At 39.5% G+C, this 21,058-nt stretch overlaps 1 protein-coding gene across 1 annotated transcript in view; it reads right to left on the minus strand.

Annotated features, from left to right (window-relative positions):
- Positions 1-21,058, minus strand: part of LOC122814042 (uromodulin-like) — a 233,410-nt gene that overhangs the window by 57,985 nt on the left and 154,367 nt on the right. Inside the window, exon 4 of the mRNA XM_044086645.1 lies at positions 16,723-16,873. Coding sequence (XP_043942580.1) covers positions 16,723-16,873 — 151 coding nt within the window. The remainder of the gene's footprint in view (positions 1-16,722; positions 16,874-21,058) is intronic.

Here is a 21,058-nt window from a genome sequence, read left to right on the forward strand (position 1 = left end):
GCAACGAAATAGAATGTAGCATCCAAAAGATATGTTTGCAGATTGTGGCAATACGCTAGATGTGGAAACAATTTGACTGAGGTATATAGGTTGAATTAAGTATAAAGCACATCTCAATCTATGAAAGTAACTAGAGAATAAAAAAATAGTTAAGCTATACATTCTACGTAGCCACTTGCTATCCGTTGGTTCTTTTCTTTTCTTTTTTTTTATTTACTGAGGTAGTGCAGCTCAGTCCTTTGTCTTTTTAACGGCAAAAAGCTGTATCCTTATGCATTAACTAAGAGATCGAAAGAGTGCGTATGGACCTGCTGATTTTCAGCAATACAAAAAAGTTCAAAGAATTCCATTTTTGCATTTGTACTTAAAAAGCCTAAAAGTTTTTACTATTTTAAACTGCTTTCTTCCATTTTAAAAGGATTCCTAAATTGGTTTACAGTTTTTTACATTTTTCAGTTAATTGGTTTGGCCATGTGCAGTGGCCATCTTGAGTAAAGGGTATTTAATCTATGAGGAACTTGGACTAATTACTGCATTGTACTAGGTAGTTGGGATCACTTTGTCTGCAGGTTTTACATGTTTTCCATTTGCTCTTTCATTTTCTTGTTTACTGTTTACTTTTTAAAATATAGCTTAACCTTTTGTCTTCTTACTAAGACTACTTCATTTCTATTTCTTACCCTTCACCCCTTTTTACTATAGCAATCCTATCCCATCTTACTTACTTAAATCCTGTATTATTTCCCTGCACTGCAGAACTGTTATATGCTTAATGTACATTATGCTGTGCTTAGTATTCCTAATTTACCTAAAATGTATAATTCCACCATACTGAATATTAGTGTGAATTATTGATTGTATTGCTTATTGACTATTATGTAATTATGCTTTATTCATTCCACTTGGAGCTTTTGTACCTGGGCTACTGTTGAAAATGTGCACTCATGGCCCAGTAAGACTTTTCTAGTAAACAAATCTCAAATAATTAAAATGTACCAATGTACCAAGGGGCACTCATTATGAGGTAGGGTAAGTAATAATTCTGAGGAAAGTAGGTCATCATATATATATATATATATATATATATATATATATATATATATATACTTGTATTATGTTACTGCCTTCTGTCTTTTATTTTATTATTTATTTATTTTACATTTGTTAACCGGGATAGACCACTGGACACAGGTCCATTTTCAGTGGAGGCTTGGGGAGAAAAGCTCCACACATATGAATAACATGTTACAAAAACTACAAAGTTTACAAAGTATTTTAGATACAAAATGCAGTGAGTCTTAATTAAAAATAGTATATTCATACACAACAGTCACAATTAGTGAAAACAAAGAAATCTTACAGTAATAGTTTCATTAGTCTAGAGAGATGTATTTAATGACTTCAATCATTGCTGGAGGGAGTCATGTGTAAACCAACAACTTATTAAAGGTTATTGAGGCCTAAACTATAACAATCTGTATTATTATATTGTATGTATTTCTACAATAACAGAATATAGTCGTATCTGTTCCTCTTGTGGTGTAAGATAGTTAAGGTGGTGTAGGATCTAACATAGTTGAGGGTCTAGCCTGGTGAAGTGTATGGCCATGTGTAGGGACCATATTTGATAGAGTGGTAGTTATACTAAATGAGAGTTGAACTAATTGCTGCATGTCCAAAGTAAGTGTGAGCATGCTGCCTCCAGGGTCCATTTATTTTTCATTCGTTCTTTTGCTTTCTTGCTTAGTATTTACTGCACAGAGCTGTACTGAGCACAGCACCTCTGTAGTGGTAACTCCATTGTGGGTAGGGACTGGAAGTAAATTCCTTCTCTTACATGCTATTAGTCAAAGTGTACCTTACTCTAAATCCTATGTGTATGCAGCTCACGCTTGCTTCCTTCTACCTGTACATGTCTGCACAGCCTGGCTGCTATATGCACTTTACTGTGCAGACAGGCATGTGAAGCCCATGGAGACAGGCATGTTAGACAGGCATGTGAAGAATCAGCAGTTCAACAAACTCCCCCCACAGCACTTATTTTTCCTCATTGACCTTTAGTACATGGCTGCCTTGGTCAAGAAGGGATGATGGCTTACTGACTTCCCTTATATAGCCAACATTATAACACTTGGTTTCTTAAGGCAGTATGAGAACTGCCACATGCTTACTGAAAATGAGCGCTCCTGCTCAGTCCAAAGGACCCTATCAGTGAAAGTTATAAATACACAACTAAAATGTAATGTGTGGGGGTCTCTTTTACAGGTCGTTGCATAAAGAGAGCAGGAAAACACTGCCCCTCTCCTAAACAGAGCAATGCAACATCCCCAAACTGTCAACACAAAACTGTTATAAAAAATTTCTATCTAATCCTCCTAGATCTAGACATTGGCTAAAGCCCTCAGTTCAGTCTCCTACATAGAACCCTTCATCACCTGATCAACATAAGCAGAGAGCACACTGTAACATAGCTACACAAATGAGTCACTCATTTGTCAAGAACAAGCCTTTAAGGCAGCAAAGATAAGCCATCACAAGTGGCAATATCTAAGATACAGGCAGTCCCTGGGTTACAGACATCTGTCATGCGAACAACCCATAGATATGAAGGGGCTGCTGCAATGTCAGAAATAATGAGAGTAAACAAAAACAGTTAAAAGCTGCCCAGATGTGTGTGTGTGTGTGTGTGTGTGTGTGTGTGTGTGTGTGTGTGTGTGTGTGTGTGTGTGTGTGTGTGTGTGTGTGTGTGTGTGTGAGAGACAGAGAGAGATTGGGAAAGTGAGAGCGGTCATGTGTGAGTGAATGCAGGTATGGATGAGGAAGTGACTGTGTGTGTGTGTGTGTGTGTGTGTGTGTGTGTGTGTGTGTGTGTGTGTGTGTGTGTGTGTGTGTGTGTGTGTGTGTGTGTGTGTGTGTGTGTGAGAGAGACAGAGAGATTGGGAAAGTGAGAGCGATCATGTGTGAGTGAATGCAGGTATGGATGAGGAAGTGACTGTGTGTGTGTGTGTGTGTGTGTGTGTGTGTGTGTGTGTGTGTGTGTGTGTGTGTGTGTGTGTGTGTGTGAGACAGGAGAGTGGGTGCAATATGTGAGTCAATGCAGGCATGAATGAGGAAGTGACTGTGTGTATGAGACATTGGGAGAGTGGGTGCAATGTGTGAGTGAATGCAGGTGTAAATGAGGAAGTGGCTATGTGTTTGTGTATGTGTGTGTGTGTGTGTGTGTGTGTGTGTGTGTGTGTGTGTGTGTGTGTGTGTGTGTGTGTGTATGTGAGAGACAGAGAGAGATTGGGAAAGTGAGAGCGGTCATGTATGAGTGAATGCAGGTATGGCTGAAGAAGTGACTGTGTGTGCGTGTGTGTGTGTGTGTGTGTGTGTGTGTGTGTGTGTGTGTGTGTGTGTGTGTGTGTGTGTGTGTGTGATTGGGAGAGTGGGTGTGAATGAACGCAGGTATGAATAAGGAAGACACTGTGTTTATGAGAGACAGAGAGAAGAGTGAAAGTGAGCAAGAGATCCTCTGGCAGCAGTTAACAGGTGGGTGGTTGCATAAGGGGAGGGGTTAGTTATGAAATAGGTAAAGTAAGGTTAAGAGTGTGAGTATGTGTGGGTGTGGGTGTTGGTGTGTGTAGGTGTGTGTGTGTGTGTGTGTGTCATACCCCTAAACCTCTTAGAATAAAAAATCTGGACAAAGCCATTAATAAAAGTGGGACAAATGCCCAAAAATAGGGACAATTTTTAAATATTGCTGTTGCAAACTTAGAAAGTTGATAGAATAACAGGTTTTGCATTAGCATGAATTTTCTGAAGGGTATGAATTCTGAAACTCATATGTCTGCTATCATACCTCTCAACATCTTAGATCAAGAAGTCTAGACAAAGCCATAAATAAAAGTGGGACAAATGCCCTAAAATAGGGACAATTTCTAAATATTGCTGTTACAAACTTACAGAATTGACAGAATAACAGGATATGAAGTTGGGAACTGAAATGTCTGTCATTTTCTAACTGCAATATGTAATGATTTACCACAAATTTGCCAGAAAACCATAAGTATGTGAAAAGCAGACCAAAAATAGGAGGTCAAAATCTAGACATTCTGCGAAAATCTGTACAGGTGAGAAGTATGTATGTCATTATTTTCTAGCTTCAGTCTTTAATGATTTGCCACTACTTTTGCTAAACAACCACAATTTTATGAAAAATGGACCAAAAATATGAGGCAAAAATCTGGGCATTCTGGAAAAATCTGTACAGTTGAAAGGTATGGTGTGTGTGTGTGTGTGTGTGTGTGTGTGTGTGTGTGTGTGTGTGTGTGTGTGTGTGTGTGTGTGTGTGAAAAAGTCTTCATAAACACTGCATTTAACAAGATGCCTTAAACCAGCTTTGTTGATAGGAGGTAAGGAAGCATAGTTAAACTATACAGTATTATGTTTAAGATTTTTTTTTGTTTGTTTGTTTGGAAGTGTTTTTAAAGTACTTTGTATGCAAAGAAAAGTAAAATAAATATTAGGCTGAGGCAAACATTTGACCAAGTGACATGTAATAAGAACCATATGTACATATTTCAACTTACATACAAATTTGACTTAAGGACAGACTATAAAATGGATCTCGTCCTTAACCCGGGGTCTGCCTGTATAGATGAGTCCATAGTCAGACACAAATGCATAGATATTAGGCTGAGCAATGACAAGTTGAGGGTTATCTTATAGGTTCATAGGTAGGTACTAGGCTATTGGCCTTAGGGTCTATATTAGCCTAGCCAAAGGTACCCTGGCTTTCGCCACACAAGAAAATTATTTTTATGTTCCACTGTCGAGCAGAGCCACAGAAGTGATCCCTGGGGTGAATTTCCTATCTCCCATCCAATCATCAAGATTTTTCTTGAACAGTGCTAATGAAGAGCTTTGTTTGATATAGATAGGTAGTTTGTTCCAAAGTATGGGAAGTCTCTGTGGCAGGAATCTATCCCTCCAGCATGTTCTGTTTATTGTGGTGATGAGGTTTAGGTCCCTAGAGCGTGTAGCTCATAGGGATTGGCATTTCTTTAAGTGGAGTATGTCTAAAAGGTCTGGGTTTGACATAGCTTTGTGTGTTAGGCAGAGAACGCCTCTGAGTAGGCGATATGCAACGGAGTAAAGCTGCAGTTTTTTGAGACGGTCTGCGTAGGGCATTTCTTTGAGGCCGGTAATCCTCTTTATGAGGTATTTCTGTGGCCTTTCCAGTTGTTGTAGATGTCTTGTGAGGTACATCCCAAAAGGGGCATTGTACTCCATAATGGGTCTAATGAGTGATGAGTAGAGGGGATCAATGACCTCTTTTTTCCTGGATGAGAAACCTTTTGTGATGAGGTGTGCCACATAGAAGGATTTCCTGAGTACTGTGGCGATGTGATTATCAAAGGAGAGACTACTGTCCACCTGTGTCCCAAGGTCTCTTATCACACTTTCGGTGTTAAGTAGACTACCACCTATGTGGTAGCTCATGGCTACTGAGTTTTTACCAAAAGGAATGACAATGCACTTTTTGGCATTGAGCATGAGGCCATGGCTTTGACACCAGGCATCTGTCTCAGCAAGGCCCTTTTGTAGGATGTCCACATCTTTTGGAGTTTTGATTATAGCTCCTAGTTTGCAGTCATCTGTGAACTTTGTTAGCCAAAGACCTTCTGTGTTGGCCTGTACTTCAGAGAAGTAGATACCAAACAGGAGAGGACCCAGGACTGAAGCCTGTGGTACTCTACTTGTCACTGGTCTGAAGCTGGATTTGGAGTCTGCTACTTTCACAGTGTGGGTTCTGTCAGTGAGCCAGTTGGCAACCCATCTTGTGACATAGGGATTTATACCTAGTTTAGTGAGTATATCTATAATTCTAGAGTGGGGGATGGTGTCAAAAGCCTAGGCGAGATCTAGATAGGCTGTGTGAACCACCTTATCCTCATCTACGGCTTTGGTGACTGCTTCAAAGAAGTCTATCAGGTTTAGGAGACATGATCTGCCTTTTACAAACCCGGACTTGGTGGGGTCCTGACTTTGGAGATTACCAATGTCATTGTTTATTAGTTCCATGATGATACGCTCCATAGCCTTGCAGACCGGGCTCGTTAGGCTAATGGGGCGGTAGTTTCTGGAGTCTTTGGTGGCTCCCCCTTTGTGGAGTGGGATAACTGTCGATGTGCGCCATTCAGTGGGCACATAGCCTGAGGTGAGGCTATGATTGAACATGGTACTTAGGTGGGGTGCCAGTTTGTTCTGTAGTTCATGTAGAACACAGCCTGGGATGTCGTCAGGTCCCATGGATGCTGTGTTCATGGCTTTGGATAGTGTGTTTTTTACCTGTGCAGCCGTGATTACAGGAACTTTGCATTCTTCTGGTATAGAGATTGGCCCTTTAAGGGATGACAGAGGGGTAAAGTTAGCACTGAACCTATCTGCCAGGATGTTGGCAATATCTGTTGGTTGTGTATATTTAGTGCCATTGTGCAGTAACTCAGAGGAGATCTGAGTGTTGCCATTGAGATTCTTGATATAGCTATAGAATGCTTTGTGGCTGTCTTTAGAGTCAGTGGCAATTTTGTTTTCATAATTAGCTTTGGAGGATTTTATGAGGGATTTCAGCTTCTTACTGAAGCTGACCAGGGAATTTCTCCAATCATGGGATTTTACTCTGTTTTGCAACAGTTTCTTTCTTATGTTGTAGAGTTTGTTTATGGCAGGGGACCACCAGATTGGTTTCCTTTTTTTGGAGGATAGCATCTTGGTTCTGTTGGGGATTGCACGATCCATGCACTCATGTAAGTGCTTATAAAGTGCCTTTGTGTAGGATTCAGCAGTCATACCTCTATTGTCCATCAGCATGGGTGTTGTGAAGTTTGCCACTTCTGTCTTAAGAAGCGTGAAGTTGGCTTTGGAGAAATATTTTACTGTGGTTTCTCTAATGGGGGGTGGGGGAGGGATGTGGATGTCTAGGATGATTATCTTATGGTTGGATCTGACCAACGAGGAATTGACCTCTGCTGTGGAGACCGGTTGCCCATGTTGGTAATAACCAGGTCTAGGATACTGCTCCCCTTGGTGGGGGTGTGGATAAGTTGACCCATGGCATTGGAATTTATGAATTCCAGAAAACGTTGAGCACAAGAGTTGGTATATGTGTAGTTTTCCCAGTTAATGGTCGGGTAGTTGAAATCACCCATTAATAGGGTGTTAGGTTGTACCCTAATATTTTCCAGTGTATTAAGAAATTAGGAGTGGGAATCCTTGGGCATGGTGGGGGATCTGTAGCAAGCTACAATTTGGATTGCAGTCTTGTCCAGAGTTAGTTGCACTTGGATAATCCTGGATGCATTATGCTGAGCAACTAGCCTGGAGGTGTTGATATCCTTAATGAATATGGACATGCCTCCGCCTTTAATGTTTCAGTCCAGGTTAGGTGGCCGAAAGGTGTGGTATGAATTATAGCCTGGTAATACAGGGGTACTCTCTGGAGCCTTGAACCAGGTCTCTGTCACTGCACAGATGTTGATGTTCTCCATTTTAAGGAGTGCCTTGAGAGAGTGCATTTTAAGGTTTAGACTTCTAGCATTGAGTAGCAATACCCTCAGATTCTTCTTGCCTGCACCTGTTAGGGTGGTGAATTTGTCATTTGAACCTTGCCTAAAGAACGCACTATAGGGGTGGCTAGAGCCTTAGCCAGTATCCGGAATCCCAGGGGTGACAGGTGCAGGCCATCTCTGGCAAAGCATCGTGGCTTGTCGATCATGTCATCACAGGCAGACAGATACTGGATCCCCTTAGAATGACACCAGAAGCTTAGCCAATTGTTGAAGTCACTCATTTTGCGCTTGTACTTTGGTATCATTCTGGGTGATGGCAGGATGGTACTCAGGGCTAGGGTCATACCTGCCTGGGCTACAAAATCGGACAGCTCCTCCATGTCCCTTTTCATGTAGTCCAAGGAGGTACATCTCAGGTCATTCACACCAACATGGACAATGACAGAGTCATATTTGTACTTGTTGTGGAGTGACCTGAGTGCATGCATTATGTGGTGGATCCTGGCACCCGACAGGTAGCTGACAGTAACTTTCTCCTTGTTTAGCCTGGTGAGTGAAACATCAGTGTGCCTGACTATAGAGTCACCTATGACTAGAGTGTTGGGTACGTTGTTATGACTTATGGGCTGTGGTTGAGAGGCACACTGAGTTTGTGGGCTATGTGTCATTTGGGTTGTGTTGGGGGGTTTCAGGTGACAGGATTACCAATGTCACTAGATCCCTTCACCCTAGGTACACTTATGACCTGTTTATTGTGCATATGAGAGTAAATTACTTTAGCTCTACTCCCTTGGATTATAAGAAAAGAGACATGATGGAGTGATCTGAATACGCATCAGAACTTGGTGTGAAATTAGTCTTGATCTGTATCCTACTATCACCACAAATGATGGAACAAAAATTAAAGGATAATTGACATTAACTATTAGTATCACATAAAGGGGGAGGAGGTCTGATATGTATGCCCAGGAGGAAATGATTCACAATCTTAATTCCTTTGCTGGACAAGACCTTCACCTTACTCCTTGGCTTCCATATATTGGCCAGAATATTTCTTCCCCGTGGTGCCTTTTTTAGGCAATGTATTTCTCCCTGAATTACCTATATTGTCAGAAAAAAAACAAAGACTACATAAAGCTGGCACTGCTCAATGCTAGAAGCCCTAACAGAGCACTGCACTCCTTGCAGGCATTGCTTAGTCTTGTAAATATAGTCATCTTCAGAGTAACTGAAACATGGGTTCAGAATAATGATAGCAGCCTCGCAGTGCAGGGTTTCAATGCCTACCTTATTTACAGGCTCATTACTGAAAATAGTACTGGTGCTGGAGGGGAAATGGCTCTCTTCCTAAGAAGTCAATTCACCTCCAGACTCATAAGACAAGATAACAACCTTAAATCCCTTTGTACTGTTCTCACAGTAAATAAACTTCTGTACCACATTATACCAAATTACAAAAGCCTCTCCATGTCACCTGCAGCCTACTATGCATATCTAAACAACCTGGCATCCTTCCCTATCAAACTCAACATTATTCTCTTGGGTGACTTTAGTTGTCTGATAATTAACTGGGAAACCTACACAACTGCTAATATGTATGCGCAGATATTTTGAACTGGACCAACTTGTTCTAGGCCCAGCTATGGGTACTAATATTGGACCTGGTTCTCACCAATACAGTCTTTCTATGTTCAGCAACTTCAGTTACCTTATCACTGGTCATATCTGACCACTATTTAGTAACCTTCACTTTTAGGGTAAAACACATCTGCCATACAACCTTTCTGTCTTCAGAGACGTCATCTCTTTCGTCATTGTCATGACCTCAGCACACATGCTGCCACAGCTGCATATAATTCACATGCCCATCTCAAAGCAAGTACTGGCAAGGCAAGCCCCATAACTTTTAGTTCAAATGTGTACAGAGGAGAACTCAAAACGTTCATCAGAGAAGCAAAATCAAATCCTCAAAACTAAGTATGAACTGAAAATTCACACAAATGATAAAGACAATTGCAAAGTCTTATTCAGCTGTGTCAGAAACCTAAAAACGAATGCCCTGTGTTGCTTTTAGCTAGTACATAACAACAAAATATACTCTTTACCTGAGGACACAGGCAACATATTTGTTGACTAAAGTAACAACTTTTCTCATCCATCCCACCTATCTTTCCACAACAATTAAAATGCCCATGCCACCCCTTTCTTAGTAAGTACTCTATCCAAGACCAAAAAACTAGCTGATTGAATTCTGATAATGTGCTAGTTTGCCTCCTTGAAAGTACCAGACACTATTTCATAGACTCCCTACTTACCTATTTCATCTCAGACTCTTCACATCATATCACAAGTATTGAGAACTGCTGTTGTCTTCCCACACCACAAGGAAAGACTTACTACTGACCCTGAGAAATACAAACTTAAATGCCTCATCAGCTTTATCTGCAAAGAAATGGAACCCATCATTATGACATTTATTAACAAGGACATAGACAGTCTACAACCCTTAGAACCAAGAGAGTTTGGGTTTTTAAAAGCAGACCTTCCCTTCTGAACTTGTTGAACTTCTTTGAAGTGGTCACTGTTGTCTTGGACATGTCAAATTAGAACATATTTCATTCAACCTTGGCAAAGGCCTTTGATACCATTCCATATCTTAGCATTATTGATAAGTTAAATAAAAACTAAATGTAAGCCTCTATGTTACCCACTGGACAGCTAAGTGGCTTACTAACACAACCCAATTGATTAGTGTTGGTGGTAAACTCTCATTGAAAAGAGTAGTTACTAGTGGTGTCCAACAAAGACTGGTACGAGAGCCATGTCTGCTTGACCATTTCTCTGTGTCAAGGCTGAAACTAAGAGCCTGTGGATGACTATCTTTGCAGATGACTGAAAACTCTGAGTGGTCATAAACTTCTTATCTGACTTCCAGATTATCCAGAAGGCTTAACACACACCAGAAATGGTGCCTGGACCATGGCCTTAAACTAAATGCCAAGAAATACAGCATTGTGTCCTTAAGCAAACAAGGGCACCTATTTACATGCCTCATAAGTGATATCCCTTTGAAAGCTGACTTATTTATCAGGGAACTGGGCACTGTCATTGATAATGATCTATCCTTTGATTACTGTGTATCCACATGTCATTTGGAAATATTTTATCAGGCCATACTGATCACCAGAAGTATATCTTCAAAGCACCGATAAGTTTTTTGTCCCTTTCTAGACTTCCCTTATCAGACTCATATAGAGTATAATCCCCCCTTTGGAATCTATTTCTGTAAAGTTATAACTCAGCTTGAGACACCATAGCATTTTTTCACAAAGACAATAAATGGCATGTCTTCCTTGAGTTACACAAATCACCTTAAAGTATTTTCTCTGTCTCTCTCTCTCTCTTTTCTGTTCCCTAAAGACTCTTAACAGAGGATCAGTTTGTCCTATAGAGTTTAAAAGGATCCAGTCCAGTGTGACCTCTTGCACATCCGCCAAACAAATAACATCCTAAACACCAACTGAAGAAATCTAAATTTCCACCAACTATAGATAGGTCTTGTTAGTGAGCTAGAGATTTCTCCCAGAGAATCCTTTGTGTATGGAATAGAATTCCTTTCAATGTAAACTAAAATAGTTCCCTGACTCTGTTTAAGAGCATCCTGAATGAATGGATGGGCAACTGTAAATACATTCTAGGTCTGGTTCACCATGTCCTCATTTAAGGGAGTCAAAGTTAGGTACTAAATGCACCCTGTGTCTGCCTTTCAGTCCCTCATAGGTTTATAGGTTCATAGGTAGGTACTGGGCTATCGGCCCTAGGGATTTTTTAAGCCTAGCCAACAAGGTTTCCTGGCTTACTCCACCCATGGATGCTATTCACCTGCGCCCCTGTCTAGCAGGGCCACCAAAGTGATTCCCAGGGTGAATTTGCTATTACCCATCCACTCATCAAGATTTTTCTTGAAGAGTGCTAGTGACAAACTCTGCTTGACATAGATAGGTAGCTTGTTCCAGAGTATGGGAAGTCTCTGGGACAGGAATCTATCCCTCCAGCATGTTCTGTTAATTGTGGTGATGAGGTTTAGTTCTCTAGAGCGTGGGCTCTGAGGGATTGGGATTTCTTTAGGTGTAGCATGTCCAGCAGCTCAGGGTTTGACATAGCTTTGTATCAGAGATCACCTCAGAGTAGGTGATATGCTTTGGAGTAAAGCCAGTGTTTTTTGAGGCAGTCAGCATAGGGTAACTGTTTGAGTCCCATAATCCTCTTTGCGAGGTATTTTTGTGACCTTTCCAGCTGCTGCAGATGTCTTGTAAGGTACCTTCCAAATGGGGTGTTGTACTCTATAATAGGTCTGATGAGAGACGAGTACAGGGGGGCAATAACTTCCTTTTTCCTGGATGAGAACCCATTCATAATGAGATGTGCCACGTAAAAGGATTTCTGACTACTGTGGTTATGTGATTATCAAAGGAGAGCTCCTGTCAACTAGAGTCATGAGGTCTCTTATCAAGCCTTGGGCGTTAAGTAGGCTGCCACCTATATGATAGTCCATGGGTACAGAGTTTTTACCAAAGGGGTTGACGATGCAATTTTTGGTGTTGAGCTTGAGGCCACGGCTCTGGCACCAGGCATCAGTGTCAGTAAGGCCCTTTTGCAAGATGACCATGGTGTTTGGGGACTCAACTATGGCATTAAAGTGGATTGCATCTGGGTAATAATTATTCAAGTCTGCGTTTATTTATGATTTAGGATCTTGTGGCTAGGTTATAAATGTTCCTCTGGATCAATTACCTAGTGTTAACCTATAAACCTATGAACAACTGGAGGGTCCCCAGCAGTCTACAGGCCAGTGTTTTTGCTGGGTCATGCAGATCATCCTGTCAGAGGCAATGAGGAGGGTTCTCAAGAAGCCTCTATTGCTGCTTCTGAGGGTTGTAGGATCCTTATTAGGTAGTGGCACTTTGGGGACCTTATACGTAATCCTCCAGAATCTACCTAGGTTGAAGTGGACAGAAGTGGATCACTGAATGGACAATCTGCAATAGCATCCAGGAGCACATCCTTGTATAATTGGTATAGTCACATAGCTTGCATGGCCTTGGCCACCAGACCACCACTGGCTAGGCTAAGGCATGATTACAGACACAGAGTTGGGTTTACTGCAGTTGCAGCTTGACAGGTGGTACTCACTCCTCCTTCCTTATTTCTCATCTTGGTGTTCACCTTCTTTGTGTGTCCCACCTGCTCCATAATTTGTTGTCCAATATTCATCGCCACATTCATCTATCATCTCTTTATTTGTGGTCCTCCTTTGCAACCTCCCACCTCTTTTCATCAACACCTATTCTCCCAGGCTTTGTATATGTTATAGCTTGTGTGTCTGCTCCTCCTGCCATCCCTTTACCTTCCTACACACACACAGTATCCCCCTGCTTACAGCTACCTCTACCCTTCTTCTCTACATATTGCAAAAAGAGTGCCTATCCCTCTAAAAAAATAGCTTCCCTAAATCTTTTACCTGTGGAGCTTTTACTTGCCATTAAATATAGTACACACCTCTGCTTGTTCTGCCCTTTTTCTGGCTATTCTGTTATCTAATTTCAATCTCATTTATAATATAAATGCATTAGGTGCTTTGCAATGTAGCCCTTGTTTGCAGTCTCAGTTGTGCATGTGTTGTATGAGAGCAGCCCTTCACTGTATGTGTGTGAATGGATAGTGACATGTACATAACTTGCTGCTGATGGGCCTGGGTCACATGCCCTACCAAAGTACAAACTACATTTCAGTGTGATGGTTAGTGATTTTGCTTATAATACCTTAGCTCTGGCAGGGGTTTTTATTTTTTTTCTTATGCATATATATTTTTCTGTGGGTCACATCCCACTATTTCACTCACACTGTTTGTCACAGTGTGGCCATGTTATCCTTTTTTACTGAATCCTGTCCTATGTCTATAAATATGAGTATATGGGGCAACTGACTAACAACCACAAATAAGAGAAACGAAGAAAATCTTGGACTTCGTATTAGATGTGTTGTTATCTCTGGACTGTGAATACAGCTGATCATTTCCAATTTACACTGTCTGTCTGTTTGCCAAGTAATTTCTTATTCTGTGGACCATCAGTTTGCTAAACCAAAATTAGATTAAGACTTATATGGTGAAGCATGCCTCATTAGTACATGTTTGGTTTCTAGATCAGAAAATTTGAAGAATGTGAAAATCTGATAAAAAAGTGCTCAGATGACAGTGATTAATTATCTATATCATCATAGCTGGATTCAACACTAGGCAACTTAGGCAGTTGCCTAGTGCCACTGGTTTGGAGGTTGCCTACTGGCTGGAGCTGTCACAAAATCTGTATTTCATGTTTTAGAACACAGACTTACTTTTCTTCTTTAAGGACACATGCAGAGAATGACCTTAGTAGCATCTGTGTGGATTGTACTAAAAGATAAATGCACATTTAAACAACATTGGAGCACAGTGTTTGTGATTTGGACTTTAATTGCCTTTCTGTTGGAGAAATGAGCACAGGATTTTGTACAAAGGAACAGAATGGGTTAGTTAGATGTGTGTGTGTGTGTGTGTGTGTGTGTGTGTGTGTGTGTGTGTGTGTGTGTGTGTGTGTGTGTGTGTGTGTAATGCCCCAGTTAGGGGTGGTATGTTGGTTAACTTGTTCAGGCTCAATCTCTGTACCTTGATTACAGGAAACTGGAGCCTGAATCCTCTACACCAGCTACCAAACTGTCATTAGCAGGTGCATTTTCAATGACTGAGTTTCTGTGCATATTCAAAGAATGTTAAGTTCTAATGCATTTTCAATGACTGTTGAGTTTCTGTACATTTTCTGAGAATGTTGAGTTCCATTGCATTTTCAAGCACTGTTGAGTTTCTGTACATTTTCAAAGAATGCTGAGTTTTGGTGAATTTTTAAATAATGCTGAGGTTTTGTGCATTTTCAAAGAATCTTGAATTTTAAGGGAAGAGTAGATTACAGTTGCTTATGCTAAGTTTGTTTTAATTGTGTAACTGTTTTGTTTAGCAAATGTCCCTCATCAGTGTTCATTTGAAAGCAATGTTTGTAGCACAATGGGTAGTACACTTGCTTTTGATGCAAAAGGCTGTGGCTCTAGTCCCACACCCTGTAGATGGAGTGCTCATATTGTAGTGCCCTTTAAAGGTGGATTGAGGTAATATAGTCCTCAGTGTGTCCTCATTTGGATGAGATGCCTAGAAACTATGAACTTGTTGCTGGTTTGACAATGATTCCCTACTGCAATATTACCAGCTTACCATTTTTAATGTAACATGGACAATTTATTCTTCAAGCACAGCAGGCACTAAATTTGTACATGCAACACTGAAATGTAAATTTGTTTACCAGCAGCAACTTCTTCATTAGTTATAGCTATCTTTAATGTGAAATTATTCAGGTGACTTTTACTTCTGCAGAGATTGTGTATATTGGTGGATTGTAATGACAGAAGTTTGAGTGGTCTTTTGTGGTTGAAATGTTCTGTAATGGGTAATTTTGTCATTATTGGTTCATACATTTTGCTTAATTGCTTACTGGAAAATGTTGTAACATACAAATTAAAAAAAAAAACACTCTAACATGTGGTGCTATATTATGCAAGAAATAGAATTTAATACAATCAGGATGGTGCATCAAAGAACACATGCATGAATGCATGGTCCTAACTAAAATTTGTGCAAAGGGCCTATGATTTGAAGACAGCCCAAAGGCAAACAATCCACAGCTGACCAGTACTTTTTCTTTGAAAGTGAGTTTCAAGGACAGAGAAGCATACTGTTCATGCAGAGTCTGTTTTCAGTGTGAGACAGTAGTGGTTTGTTTATCCAATGACTATCAGTGCTTGTGCTATAAAATTTAAAATACAAGTTTTAAGTATCCCTAATCATTGTTGAAGTAAAGATGAAAATACTATGAACACGGGCAGGTTTAAACAGCGTTTATGGAATCTGGAGAGAAACAGCCAAGTAATGGGACATTGGAATAACTCGGGGAGTGGGTACTGTTTGGGAGTCCTGATCCATTACCCAGCCTAAGGCCTAATTTGACCATGATCAGGCTCTGTATATCATGATAAGTCATTGAGGGATCACTGGAATTCTGACAAAAATGACTAAATTGTTGGTCAGATAACAATACTGCAGCTACACATTGTTTTAAACTATGTAGTGCAGTACATTTACATTATGACACACTGGGAACTTCCATCATGAAGTTCAGTTTAAAATGAAAAGTTCTAACTAGCATATGTGTGTGTGTGTGTGTGTGTGTGTGTGTGTGTGTGTGTGTGTGTGTGTGTGTGTGTGTGTGTGTGTGTGTGTGTGCGTGTGTGCATGTGCGTGTGTGTGTGAGTAATACTCTTGTACTGACTTTCTGCCAAAAACATTATTATCACAGTGATAGTTTACAAGCATGAAATCAAGTTTCTTTCTCCCACATCTAGTTAAATTTGCATTCATAAATTAAAGACCTGGACTTACTAAACCATATTATATATTGCATTATAAAACAATTTCCCTAAAGTATGACTTAAATGAAATTAAAAAAGTCATGCTACACAGTAAATACATGGTGACATCTCAAAAATTAAACATGTTTCTGCACAAATGATAGTGGATACTGCAGCTCATTATTAAGCATTAAATGTTACTTTACCCCCACGTAGCCAAGACTGCTGTACCTTAGAGATGGGGAAATTCTCTTAGATGCAGCAGTTTCAAATTTATTTTGTTTTCTGCCCTCAGAATTTTAAGGTCACACCGTCACGACTTGAACAAACAGTTTAACATCCTAATCTTGGTTTTCATGGGCTATAACTGTGGAATGGTCATAAGAATCTATTAAATATGTTATAGAATATAATTAACACTGATGTTATCAAGTACAGAACTGGGAAATCTACTCCATTACAAATGTTTTGCTTTTATTTACATTTTTGGCATTCAACAGTGCTTTTCTATTTATTTATTTTTCATTTCATTGTTATGTTGCATTATTATGATTTGTTTGCATTTGTTCAAATAAAATCCTTTTATCTACTGATATCAAAAATGTAGAAAGACCAATTATAATATCACTTTAAAACTATCAATAATGCCTGTATGTGTAAATTAGCAATTGCTTACCGGAACACATGTTCCACTGCAGAGGGCAAATGAAAAGTGCAAGTAAACCATTGAATAGCTAGTAAATTTGAATAGCTTCATGGAAACCTGTGCCTGAAGGCCATCGCCATCTTTATAAAACACAACTCCAGTAGATCCTGGTAATGGACAACTGTATAGATAGTAAGACAGAGAGGAAAAAATTGAAAATTTGTAACCATCTCGGATAAAAAATATAATTTATAACATTTATTCATTGTACAAGTCCTTAATATCTGAAAAGACCAAAGCATTTTTGTAAATATGTTTCTTCTGAGGTGCATTAATGGATTGTGTGCATACATACAGACATATGATGTAAATAAGGATTAGTTTGTAGATTTAGATTTTTATTTCAGTTGCAAACTCACTATGTTTTAATTAAAACCCAATGTCATATTTTCTTTCTAAGTCATATTCTTTTTGTTCATATATTGTGTACTGTCAAGGATATATATTTTTGCCATTGCTACCTCTTCTGGATATTTATTTCACACCGCTAAACATCACCATCATCATCTTCAGCACCCCCCCCTTTCCCCATTTTTCTATGTGGGGTTTGGGTAGTGTGTCAACTTTCACCATCTCTCTCTAGTCAATGTCACTGTCCTGCCATCTTCAACACTCATGCCTGACTGTTGCAGGTCTTCTCTCACACAAGTCATCCACCTCCTTGCTGCTGGGTACCCTTGTTTCCTCTTGCCTTCTTTATCTTTGTACCAAATCTGCTTTCACAGATTGTCTTCTACTTTTCTGCACATGTGCCTGGACCACTGTAATCTGTTCTCTTTGACCTTTTCTGCAGTTGGATCTACTGTGGCTTCTGCTTTTATGTCCTCATTTCTTTGTCTGTCCCACAGTGTGCATCCTACCACCCATCATGGGCACTTCCTCTCCATCACCTCTAGCTTTTTCAGCTACTCTGCCTTCACTCCCTCAATTGCCATACCATACAGTAGTAGTAGTCGCAGCACTGTTTTGTATACCTTACTTTTCAGTTCTTTGGCATTCTTCTGTTATGTACTACATCTAACCCACTTGGCTGTATCCCCTCTGATTATGGTTTTGACTTCCTTATTCAGTCTTCCCTTCTCAACTACTCCTCCAGGATACTTGAAGCTGTTAACCTGTTCCACTATTTTCCCTTATATTCCAATTCTCAGCTTCTTCTGATTTCCTCCATTTGCTGCCATTACAACTGTAATATGTGTATTCATTTTCGTCCTGTGTGTCTTCAGTTTTGCATTCCATACCCCTATTATTTGCTGAATTTCTTGCTCAGAGTCTGCCTGTGGTGCTACATTGTCTGCATACAGCAAATGTGTTGATGTGTCCCCTCTAACCTGTTTGCTGATGTAGTCCATCACCAGTATGAACAGCAGTGGGCTCGGAGCTGAACCCTGGTGCACACCCAGTCCCACTGGGAACCTGTCTATGAGACCAAACAGTGATCGTATTTGAGTTATTGGATCCTTGTACATAGCTTGCAATAATTCAATCAATGTTTCTGGGACTTTGAACCACCATAGGCTGGCAGTTTTGTAGCTCCTATTACCATCGATAAGCCTGTTAATACTACGCGCCCCTCATATGCATCAACAGTAATGCCACCAACTTCTAGTACCTCTACAGGCAATGACACTCGAGGGCTAGAAGTTAACAAAGATGCCAGTGTTTATTTAGACAGGGCGAAGAAGGGTGACTACTCATTGATGGCAGCTCTGCCCTACAGAACTCATTCCAAGAGTTTTACACACAACGGCAAGACATGCAAAAACCAATATGTGGATGGAGTAGTCCATCAATCCAAGAAGAGACGTATGTAACCTCAGGTCTAGTTGTTAACATTTCTTCTTTTAAATTAAATGGAGAACAACTTAGTCTACTAAATAAAGGACTGTCCTTTATTCCTGCTAGGAGAGCTGATCCTGCAGAAATGCTAAAAGACTTAAGATTACTGGGTAGAAGTCTTTCATTGAAATGTCTGTTTCCTACAGATTTAACAAGTTCAGGCAATCAGGCCTGTATATATAAACAACCTAGTACTTTGATTCCAGCTATACCAATAGGTATTCAACGGTTTATTGATGTATGTGAAATTGCCTTTAGAGATTTGAATGCTTCATCTGATACTAGTTTGTCATTTTACAATTTAACAGTTGATGAACATAGAGCTTTGCAAGAGTTACAAAATTTACATTCATTAATTATTAAACAAGCAGATAAAGGAAGCGGTATAATTCTAATGGACAAGGATCTATATGTTACACAAATGGAGAAACTTTTATTTGACACTCAGATGTATCAATGTATCTCTAAACCTACTGTCAATGCAATTATAGATAAAGTTTCCTTCTTGATAGTTGATTTATTGATCACAAACCTAATTGATGATTCACTTTTTAAATACTTTAATGTGCACAAACCTCTTGTTCCTAGGGTGTACGGTTTACCTAAAATTCATAAGAACTTGTCATCTCCACCCATGCACCCTATTGTTTCAGGCACTGGGTGGTGCACTGAACCTCTCTCTATTTATGTAGAGGAGAGTTTACATGGCTTTCTGGAAAATTGTCACACAATTTTGAAGGATGCTAAGATGTTTTTACAACAGTTATATGATAGAATGGAAAGCATTGACATTAACAAGGATTTTCTCCTTGTTACATTGGATATAGAATCCTTGTTCACTAGTATACCTAACTCTTGGGGTGTCGATAGTATTAGGTATTTTCTTACTGCGAACAGATATCTGACCAACACAAAGATACAGTTAATTTGTAGTCTATTGGAGATAATTTTGGAGAACAACATTGTTATGTTTCAGGAGCAGTTTTTTCTGCAGAAAGCTGGCATGGTTATGGGCACTGCTTGTGCCAATAGCTACGCCAACTTAGCTGTGGTTAGCTGGAAAGAGCAAAATGTTTTGTCTACTAGTAATCCATATTTTGGACAAATACTTTGGTATGTCCGTTTTGTAGATGACATTTTTATGCTGTGGAGAGGCTCTGGTTTTGATATAGTTCAGTTTCTTGATTATTTGCATTCAACAACTGATTTTCTGAGGTTCACATATCATAGCTCTGCTACAGACATCAGTGTTCTTGATGTTAAAGTTAGTAAATCTGACCTGAATTGTTTCTGTAGTAATATTTATTTTAAACCAACTAGGAGGAATACATTGTTGCATAAATCCAGTATGCACCCTAGACACGTTCCTAGGAATGTGCTGAAGGGTCAGGTCTTTAGAACGCTGCGGTTGCATAGCAGGGATGAAGATGCAGTAGTTGCATTAAATAATTTGAAGACTGAGTTTTGGATAGGGGGTACTCTGTTTTAGATATTGATCAGACTATGTCTGATGCCTGGAAGTTGAGAGGTACTAGGTGTAAACCCTACCTTAATGCTGAGAATGCCATTCCTGATACAAGACATACTGCCACAACTAGTAATGATTTTAGAGTGGTGTTTCAGTTTTCTAGTAACATCAATCAATATATAGATATAGTTAAGAAGCATTGGTTTTTGTTACAGGAAGTGCCTGGCCTTATTGATAAGGTCGGACAGTTTCCTATTTTTAGTTTTAAAAATAATAAATCACTCAAGCAGCATCTTTGTCATGGTGAAGCACGCAAAATTCTTAGTAGTGCTCATTGTGGAACTTTTCCATGCAGGAATTGCAGTGCATGTCAGTTCATTTACAGTAAGAATTATACTCCAACCAATATACAGATTGTAGAACCACGGATGTGGTTTACTTTTGTTTCTGTCAACAATGTCCTGCTTTTTATGTAGGAAAAACTAACAGAATGCTCAAAGATTGCATCTTAGAGCATGTAAGAGATATTAAAAATAGTAAACCATCTAATGCATTAGCTAACCATGCTATGTCCAGTGGTAGTTCCGATTCCTTTAGGTTCTTTGTTTTGCAACATATTCACAGGAACCCCAGAGGTGGTGATATAGAAAACATGACAGAGGTGCATGAACAGAAATGGATTTTAAAGCTTAATGCTGAGAAGTATCCTGGCCTGAATGCCACGACCACTTTGATCCCTTTTTTTAAAGGCCAGACACCTTAAGCATTAATCCAAGCCATAGTTGGCTTTTAGCTATTTAGATTTAAGATGGTTCTTTTAGTTGTTTAGGTTATATAGTAACTTCTATATAAAGTACATAAAATGCTCATATATTTATGCTTTTATTCTTGCTTTGTTTTTATTTATTTTTTGATATATATATATTTTTTACATGCATTTTGTATTGTGATTCTGATTCTAATGATTTTTTATACATTGTTTTAGCAGCCAGAGTAAGA

This window comes from Protopterus annectens, chromosome 1.part1 (assembly GCF_019279795.1).
Source record: "Protopterus annectens isolate FY-2018-M chromosome 1.part1, PAN1.0, whole genome shotgun sequence".
NCBI lineage: Eukaryota > Metazoa > Chordata > Ceratodontiformes > Protopteridae > Protopterus > Protopterus annectens.